At 47.7% G+C, this 10,100-nt stretch overlaps 1 protein-coding gene across 1 annotated transcript; it reads left to right on the top strand.

The window, feature by feature from the left end:
* The first annotated feature begins 380 nt into the window (after positions 1-380).
* Positions 381-4,403, top strand: DLX6 (distal-less homeobox 6). Its single transcript, XM_028117478.2, has 3 exons — positions 381-801; positions 2,079-2,272; positions 4,152-4,403. The coding sequence occupies exons 1-3, from the start codon at positions 381-383 to the stop codon at positions 4,401-4,403; spliced, it is 867 nt and encodes a 288-aa protein (XP_027973279.1).
* Positions 4,404-10,100: the final 5,697 nt, after the last annotated feature.

Raw genomic sequence — 10,100 nt, forward strand, 5'->3', positions numbered from 1 at the left:
GCGCAACTTTCGCAGAATCCACCTTAAAATCTCTGCCTTAAACTGCACCAGCCCCCAAAAAATCCAAGGGGGGAAAGAAGGGGGGGAGAGCAGATTCCCCCCTCCCCCCTCTCCTCTCCCATCCCTCCCCCTTCCTCCTCCCTTTGAGTTAACAAGGCCCTGCTCACTATATCTCTTTATATTAAAAAATATATATATTAGAGAAGAGCGAGGGAGAGGGCGAACCACCTCCACCCCCTCTTTTAAAAATTTTTTTATTTATTTTTTTTTTCAAGAATCCCAAGAGCTAAGGTGGCTGCAGAGGGGAGAGCGGCGCGAGCCAAGTGGGGGGAGGGTGGAGGAAACCCGGGAGAAGGCTTTCTCCAGCCCCCAAAGTTTTGATGATGACCATGACTACGATGGCTGACGGCTTGGAAGGCCAGGACTCGTCCAAATCCGCCTTCATGGAGTTCGGGCAGCAGCAGCAGCAGCAGCAGCAGCAGCAGCAGCAACAGCAGCCGCCGCCGCCGCCGCCGCCGCCGCCACAGCCGCACTCGCAGCAGAGCTCCCCGGCCATGGCAGGCGCGCATTACCCTCTGCACTGCCTGCACTCGGCGGCCGCGGCGGCGGCGGCGGCCGGTTCGCACCACCACCACCACCAGCACCACCACCACGGCTCGCCCTACGCGTCGGGCGGCGGCAACTCCTACAACCACCGCTCGCTCGCCGCCTACCCGTACATGAGCCACTCGCAGCACAGCCCTTACCTCCAGTCCTACCACAACAGCAGCGCGGCCGCCCAGACGCGAGGGGACGACACAGGTGAGAGGCCGCTGGGGCAGCTCGCTTCTCCCGCCTCCCGCCTCCCCGGCTGCCCCCCACCCCGCCCGCCTCGCGCACTTCCTCACCGCCGGGGCCTCCGCCGGCCCCCTCCCCCAGGCGGCCCGGCGCGCCCCCGGCCAGGCCTCGTGCGCGCCCGCTCGCCTGGCGCCTGCTTGCCGGCCTCCGCCCAGCCGGGCCCCTTCTCGCCGCAGCCGACCCTCGGCTTCCTCGCGGAGCGGCCCGCCTCGCTCGCTGGTCTGCGGCGCGCCACTCGAGCCGCGCCGCCGGCTCCGCGCTGGCTTCGCTCTACGAGTTGGTCCGCACTGCGCGCCCCGGCTCGCTGGGTCTGTGCGCCCTTTGCCTCCCTCCTCCCCTCCGGGCTGTGAGCGGCGTTTGGCAGGACTGGGGACATTTCTGGGCCGGAACTGGGGAGCGTGTTTTGCTCCCCAACCCAATTTGGGCGGCCAGTGGCCTACTTTGCGGGTGGCGCCCGGTGCGCTTCGGTGACCCGAAGGGAAGCTGACGTTGCCTCTAGCTCTGGTTAAGCTGGTGACAATTGGGCTCTTTGCTGCGGGCTTTTAGATGTCCCCCACCCCCCACCCCTGACCAGGCCCCCCTCCCTCTGGGTTTTCGATCCAGTGTTGGTTGCGCCTTTGTTCCCAGAGGCGAAGCAGAGGGCCGCGGGCGGACGGTTCTCAGCCCCCGAGGGGTTCAAAGTTGCCAGGCGATGCTCAGCCCGTTCCGGAGCTGGTCTGAGCGGCTGGTTGTGTTGTGTTTTGGGTTTCGGTCCCTCTCAGCAGAATCATTTTGAACACGCCGAGGGTCTTGATGCACCGGGCTTGGAGCTAGTGACAGCAAGTCAACTGTCCGCATCAACATCAGGGTGGCTCACGCACAGCCTAAGGCACTCTAAAGCCAGGCCGAGGGCCCCCCCGCTCGGCGACGAGGGCAGCCGCCCCGCAGCGCCACGCGCCACCGAGAGCGGCCGGCGCCGCCTCCGCTGCGGCAGAGCGAGACTCTTGGCCCTGGCGTCCAGGGCGCTCCCGCGGTCCAGTCCCCGCACTTTATTAGGGCCGGAGTTAAGGTCGGGAAGACGCTTTCGCCCCCACAGGAAGCTCCCGGGCACTGTGAACCCAGAGAGGTCAGGGTGGCGTGGGGACGCTTTGAAGAAATCCTTTCTGGGCTTTGGGGCGACCCGGCGCAGGCCAGGCCAAGCTCTGGGAGGCTGCGGCAGTGGGCCTCACGGGTGACTGCTCCTCTCTATTTTTTGCTTGCAGATCAACAAAAAACCACAGTGATTGAAAACGGGGAAATCCGGTTCAATGGAAAAGGGAAAAAGATTCGGAAGCCTCGGACCATTTATTCCAGCCTGCAGCTCCAGGCTTTAAACCATCGCTTTCAGCAAACTCAGTACCTGGCCCTTCCCGAGAGAGCTGAACTGGCAGCTTCCTTAGGACTGACACAAACACAGGTAATTCCCGAGAAGCCCAGGTATCCCTGAAATGCTGACCCTGCTTACAGATCGGGCAGGGAGCACATCAGGAGGAATTCTGGGCCTAGTCAACTAAGGACCGAAGGAGCTTATTGACAAATCCCTTTGCTCCGTTACGCACTTTCCGGGACAACACAGTTTGGAATAAGTGACCTGGTATTCAATGCTGGATTGGATTTGCACATCCTCCCAACCCTCGGCGACCCCACTCCAGCCTAGTGTCCTTTGGTGACCAAACTCATAAATTAATCAAGGCCTATTGCAGAGCAGAACAACAAGAAAGAGAACAAACATGTAGGAGGAAAAGATGTTGAGGCCAGGAGGCAGAATAAGAACCTATGTTTCTTAAGGATCCATTTGTGGGTCCTGGGACTTAATAAGGATTTCAACTCATTGACATAGAATTATGAAATGAAATGTTGGGGGGGGCAGCAGATGGGTATGGGCTCCAAGAAGATTTAGTAAACGGACCAAGGTGCAACCTCTCCGTCCTATATATCCGTCATAGGCTAGGTGAGGTGGGTTTTTCTGAAGATAGCCCTGTGCTCAATGTTTTAAATCATCCTGGGGGACTGGCTGGTGCAGGCTGAGGTACATCCCTGGAGTACAGGACTTGGGAGCAATGGCAGAGTTGGAGATCAAAGAGGAATGCTCACCAAATTACAGCAGGTGAAGCCTCAGTTAAGTACAGTTGCTGAATTCTCCTGTTCCACTAATTTGAAAGACATATGGGGCATTTTAGACTTCACAGGAAGGGGCTTAAGTAGGTATATTAGGACCCTGGTCATAAAGCCAGGCTGCAATCACCTGTGGTTTTTGTCTTTGTCAATTAACTTAGCTGCATGGGTTGGTAGGCCTCATGTGAGGTGGGTGATCTTCAGCATGGGGACTCCAGGGTTTACGAGACTCTTGCTGGTAGGTGATTGTGTGGTGCCTTAGAACGGATGCCCCTTAAGCTCTTCTTTTCAATTCAGCTTGCTTTCTCTTGCCATATTGCCACTGGAAATATTTAGGATTTTATGTGAAGGGATTCCTGCTACTCAGTAACTTATATCCTTCTTGGAAAAGCAGCTTCCTATGGCTAAGGAATTTTAAAGGTGAAAGAAGCGGCACCATAGAATTTCCTTCTTCAAATAAAGTCGATCTGGGATGTTAGCTCAGATATGCTGCCATCCCAGAGTGCTGATTCGCATTTAATTTTCAGGAGCCCTTTGACTTTTAGCGACTGCACTAACAATCATGTCGGGATTATTGACCACAATTTGACTAAAGCAACATACAAAGTAGGGAAGTAGGGAGGCACCATCCCTATTCCCTACAGGATTATGAGGCTATATTTCCTTCAGGGGAGAGATGCTCCATGCACGTGCAATATATGCAGAGGTATATTCAAGGCATTTGGTTATAAATGTACAGGCTTGTCTCTGTTCACAGTCATTTGCTCACTGTACATGCATAGAGATGCCAGGTTTGGGGGTTAGTAAATACAAAAACAGACTAGCAGAGGAAGTGTGTTCAACTGACTTTCACCTGCAAAGTTCTCTGTTTAAAGATTCTCCTTCTGACTTTAAACCTGGCTATCTTACTTGCCTTTCTTCTTATTTATACTGCTGTTTTAAACCCAGGCTTGCATCCAACTGAAGAAAGAGTTGCAAGGACTTCAGGTATCCAGACAAGATACCTGGTAAATTGGGGCGGGGTAGGGGACAGGAGTCTAGAAAGAGCTGGAGGAAGGCGGGAAGTTGGCATTTGTGGTTTTGTTTGTTTTGGTTTTTGGATATTGCTTCCAGAGCCTCGAATAGAGGCACCGGCTGGATGCTTTTTCATGCCTAATGATCAGTGCTCCATTTCGTTCCAGGTGAAGATATGGTTTCAGAACAAACGCTCTAAGTTTAAGAAGTTGCTGAAGCAGGGCAGTAACCCACATGAGAGCGACCCTCTCCCGGGCTCAGCGGCCCTGTCGCCGCGCTCTCCGGCACTGCCTCCAGTGTGGGACGTTTCTGCCTCAGCTAAGGGCGTCAGTATGCCCCCCAACAGCTACATGCCCGGCTATTCGCATTGGTACTCCTCTCCACACCAGGACACGATGCAGAGACCACAGATGATGTGAGTTGTCTGGGGGAAATTGATACCCTAGGGAAACGTCTGAACAAGGCAAGGAGTCATCCAGGACCTGCTTGCATCTGCCAAACCCAGCCAACGGAGCAGGCTCGGGAGAACTCTTCTGGGTAGCAAGACAGTCTGGGCGCTTGCTCACTCTCTTGCTCTCTCTCTCTCCTCTCCTCTCTTTCTTTTCTTTTCTTTTTTTTTTCTTTTCCTTCCCTCATCTGCTTTTTCCTTTGAGCAGCCTCAGTAACTGATCTTGCATTCTAGGGAGAGAGACAGAGAGAGAGAGAGAGACAGAGACTGGTTTCTATGCCAGCGCTCCTGAAACCCCTCACTGCAAGGACATTTTCCCTTACCCTTTGGGATCCAGGCTCTGAGCCTCCTCTTCTCTTTGGGAGTATCCATCAGAACGACTTTTTTTTAACAGACATTTCCCCCACCAGAAGAATCTGTGCAAACATGGCAGCATTTTTACTTGTTTAATGAGCTTAAGACATTACATGATGAAAAAGAAGCATTTTGGGCTCCTGCATTTTTATTTACCAATCCCAGACTGACAAAAAAAGAAAAAGAAAAAAAAAAACAAGAAAAAGAAAAGAGAAAGCAAGCAAAAGAAAAAACCCTCACATAACAGTCCTTCTCTAAAGAAAAAGGAAAAATCAGCTGTAAGATTAGAACATTGCCACAAAGGGAACGCTGCATGTTTTATCAAAATGCAATGAGCAAGAATGATGATGTTTAAAAACAACAACAACAACAACAACAAAACCAAACCACTCTTTCCCCACCGCACCCCCAAACCCTGAACTGGAATCAGGAAAGACAGAAGAAACAACCAAAATCACCATTCTATTGCTTTGATACCTTTACTAGGTGAATTGGTGGCATTCACTAAGCTAATAGGGACGTTTATATTGAGAAACATTTCTGTATATATTGTTGAATTTTAGTTGTACATATACTTTGTATGGTTTTGTCTTCTTTCATATATGGAGTAAAAGCCACAAAATGCTGGGAGTGTCCTGTATGTTTCTCTCTGTGTGTCTCTATCTCCCCACCCCCTCCTCCTGCCCTCCCAGTATATTTTCTATCACTCTTAAAAGAATTCCTATTTCCTAATATGGGAAGCCCTATATATAAACATCAAGTGCCTGCAAAGATGTCAGTTTGCAGCACAAGCCTTTGTCTTAAAGTACTCTAACATTAAACATGGATGTTTTCTCAGCTTCCTCTAATATTATATTTTATTGTAATTTCTACACATTTATTTATTTAAAAAAAAAAAACATTAGAATGATCTATCCCCAGGTTAGCCTCTAGACATCCAGTAGTTCCCAGTGCTGAAACTGAGTGTTCTCCTTTTCCTTTCCTCAGCCAAAATAATACAGCTGTATTTGTCTTTGTTTGAAGCAGGTTTTTTTTTTTAAACAAGAGAAAAGAATACAAGAAAAAACACAAAGTAAATGCACAATTATAACTACTTAATGTTTACACCTTTTGCAAGCTAGCTAGGTAGGAAAATGCATGATCCTGGATGAAATACATCCTTCCGATCTTGTGGAAACCACAGAAATAATGAAAATGAAAAGCCCTTTCGTCATACAAGCAGGAAGCCCCATACTGCGAGAATTAATGGCTACAGACCTGGGCATCCTTCAAATTATGAACCTTGAAACCACTGAGCCATTTATCAGAAGTCAATAGAGATACTCAGAGTGCTCCATATAATGACAGCGACATACAGTTGTGCAAAAGGACAGTCACTATAATTAGACACAAAGCAAAGACTACTTACCAATATACCCGTTCCTTTTTTTGTTGAGCAACTTCCACGCTCAGTCAGTCTCAGAATGGTTTAAAACCGATCAGTCTTGTCATTTTCTAGCATTCGCATTGTTACATTAGGAAAAATGTTTTCTTTTCTTTTTTCCCCCTTCCTACTGTGAAACTTTGGGTTCGTAGCTCCCCAGGATCAATTCTGAACAAAGCCTCCAGCTGCAGTGCCATCCAATTTGAAGCAGACATTGGGGACAATTTAAGGTTTTTATCCACAAGAAGGTTTTTTTCCATTCTCTTAAATGCAGCCATAATTAGAGTAATTTTTCATGTAGCCCGCTGATTACAGCGTTTTTACCGTCAAAGATAATTACCTGTAATTTTCTTCCACTTTTAATACTAAAAAGCCATCTTTATTTAGATTCAGGAACAGGAAAGGCGAAACAAAAGAGGGAAATTATTCTGTTATTCATACACAAATTGCAGAGACGTAGGACCTAAAATTGAAAATTAACCAAAATTATAATGCTGAAAAGAATGGAAGAGGCTGCAGAAGTACAGCTGGTAGTGGGGCTTTGCTGAATTATTCAAATTACGTTAGAGAAAAAGCTACCATACATCGAAACCAACACTAATTTTTCTTAAAAAAAAAAAAAAAAAAGGCTACCAGACGCATGCCAAACCACTGTGAGTGCATGGAATTCTGAAACCCAGCAAATGCATTTTAACACATTGGAGGTGTTGTCATGATGCGCCTATAACGATCTCTCTGTCTCTTAACTTGAGCTTAATTAAACAAGAAATTCTGCGAAGGGGTCCTCCCAAGAACTATCCCTGGAAATGGGCTTTCTCCGGGTCCTCTGAACCTAAAGGGTTAACATCTTCGCTCTTTAGAAAGTATTGACCCCATAGTAAACTGATGAGAGAGAGAGAGATTGAGAGAGGGAGAGAGACTGGTAGGAGGGGCGTGGGTAAAAGGCATCGCCCAGTTGCGGTGTCTACAACGCCTCCCCACGTTCGAACTTCCCCGGAGTTGGCGTTCTAGAGCCTCGTTCTGACCGTATTTTCCAGGTAAAAAAAGAACGAGAGAACAATAGCTGCGGGGGTGAGGTGAAGGGGGGAAATTTCTTCTTGGCGCCAATAAGCATCTCATTATCTTTTAACACAATTTAGTCCAAAGGTTCCCGCCGCCAGAGAAAGGCCTTTCTGTACAGGGGTGAGGGAGCCAGAGACTTCTCAGGATCCTGCACTTAACATCTCTAGCTGCATCCAGTGTCTACAGGGTCAGGAAACAGCGTCATCTATAGATAGAACAGCACCGCTTCTTGCGAGAGTCTTCCTTGGTGCGTTCCTAAATCGGACTGGTTCCTTGGCTCCACAGCTCGGTTCTGTGTCTCAGCCAATCATGCCCCTCCAACCCCAAGGTCGCAGCGTTCGGGCCCCGGGGGCAATAGCTGTACGAACCGCATCCCGCCCCCCCTTCCCCTCCCCCATCAGCTGGAGGCAAAGGCCTTGCAAAGCAACCCTGAAGGGTTTCAGGGGCCAGTTATTCCGGAAACTTTCTCCCAAGTGGAGGAAAATGTCGAAGGGGTTATGCAGTCGTCGAGAGATGCAGACTACACCTGCCTGCCGTTGCAAATGCCCGCGTACCTGTGATACTAAAGGAGCGTTGTGCCGAGTTCCGTTTGCTCTCTCGATGCCCCACGACTTAAAATCATCGGCACATGTAAAGATCTTAAATTCGCCTAGGACTAGCTTTGAGTAACAATTTCCAAATAGATTTTAGCTTGGAATCTCCAGCCGGCTCCCTCCACACCTTACAGAAACCTGGTCTTTTTCGCAGTCTCCAGTCACAAGCTGCACCAAATACATCAATAGCACAGAAGGCAAAAAAGACATATCGAGTTCTTAAGGATCCCAATCTCCCCCGAACCCTTTTACTCACCAGAACGACAACCCTTTTACTGTTAAAGGGGGGATAAAAGGTCAGAATTGAAAAATCTATAAAGCAAAGTTGCAGTCTATAATAAATCACAACAGCAACACATATAGCTTGGAAAGTGTGAGAAGAGAAATATGAACTGTGCCTTGAAGTATGGAAGAAATAAAAACTTACCATCAGTGAATATCTCTTAAGCAATGATCAGGGTCTAGAAATCTATACTGAACAGAAGCAGAGGAGAATATTTGTCTGAGTCTCAGGGCAGAAGCTCTTTCTCTATATTCTTGGTTGAGTGAGCACATCCAGGTGTGAAATTGTTTGCACACCCCAGCACCTCTTATATTGCCAGCAAAATTAGCTGTTATTACTGTCACTGTTTAGTGATGGTTAGCGTGATACAAAAAAAAAAAAAAAAAAAAAAACTGCTGTAATCAAGACCTGGCGCATCTTTGCAAATTACAGATAATTGTAAACGTCCAGATTATGATAATAGCATCCTAATCCAGCCTGCAATATAATTATTACAGAGTGTTACATCTGAAACTGTCCAGTAGGGCTAATTCAGCCATTATTTAGACCCTATTTTTGCACTGCAAATGGGTTGCTGAGTTGAAAATGTACGATTGTAATTTCACAGGGCACTCAATGAGTAATAGTATAGGAAGAGGAAAATACAAAAGTGAAATGTGAACAGTAGCGATCAAATCAAACCCTGAAGGACAAAAGACTGTTTGATTCATATGGAAAAAGAAGAGCAGGAATTAAGAAAATAGCAAATCAGTGGTCTGAAGCATTATGTGTACAAATCTTCAATATGTGTAGGGCTGATTCAGTGTTTGCAAGGGCTGCTGCATGTGCTTCTGCCTGGAGTCTGAAATAATTTTTCTTTCTTTCTTTCTTTCTTTCTTTCTTTCTTTCTTTCTTTCTTTCTTTCTTTCTTTCTTTCTTTTTCTTTTTCTTTTTCTTTCCTTTCTATGGCTCCTGTCTTTGTTTTCCCTCTCTGCTAAAGCATTTCCTTGCTTAAAAAAGAAAAGTGCCCTTCCCCCAAGCAAAGAACATTTGACAGTTTCACCATTGTTTCCACCAAGGCTGCCTCAGAGTGTGCCTGTCACTTGTTTATGAACATTTGCTTAAATGAGTTTGCAATCTCTCTTGTCATCAGAGCAAAGTGCCCTGGGTGCTTGTAAGTATTCCTGAGCTCCATCTCCGTTCTCTTTCACAGCGAACAAGTCATTGAGAGTCCTGAAGGATATTAGCTGAAAACGTATTAATTGCTGCTAATTAAATAAAGCTGGCTGGGAAGCTGTCTCCTCCACTCGGCTAGGCTGACTATTGGCTTTAATCCTATCATTAACTTTTGTTAATTAACACCCCACATATAAACTAGTCCGGCTGCTTCTATTGCTATAAGTCACTGATGTGTTTCTTTCTAGATTCCAGAAAGTCCAGTATTTTTGATAAAGGACTGTTTCTGCTCCCAGACATGGTTGTAAAAGAGCAAGGTCAGTCTCTTTAAAATATGGAAGGACCCTAGAGAAAGGGAGTCAGAGTTAGAGCAAGAATCTGGAGGGAGGCTGGGGTACTCTGCTGGTCCCAGAGAGAAAGTGAACCTTGGGTTCTAGCTGTTGCTTCCAGTAGGGTTAGCCCTGCCCTGGTTGAAATTTTTGGAGTCTAGTTCTGGTTCCTGGTGTGTGTGTATGTGTGTGTGGAGTGGGGGGATGTCCTGGTCAGATACCTAAAACCCTTATATCCCCAGACCTCAATTTTCCACCATGACTACAGAGAATTTCCTGGGCATCTTTTTCAGGCTCAGAACAGTATGTGATGATTCTCCCTCCTCCCAACACTTCACAGACCTGGGAGCTGCCCAACCAGGGCCATCCCGCAAGGTGGCAAGCAGGCTTCCTGGCTCCTATGACTTTAAGGGCAATAATGAAATGTTCCCTGTTCAGTGATCCCTGTTTATAGATGAAAGTTGAGTCC

This window comes from Eumetopias jubatus, unplaced genomic scaffold (genome assembly GCF_037043125.1).
Source record: "Eumetopias jubatus isolate StellerSeaLion01/CBP00866 unplaced genomic scaffold, mEumJub1_p1.0 scaffold_14, whole genome shotgun sequence".
In the NCBI taxonomy this organism is placed as follows: domain Eukaryota; kingdom Metazoa; phylum Chordata; class Mammalia; order Carnivora; family Otariidae; genus Eumetopias; species Eumetopias jubatus.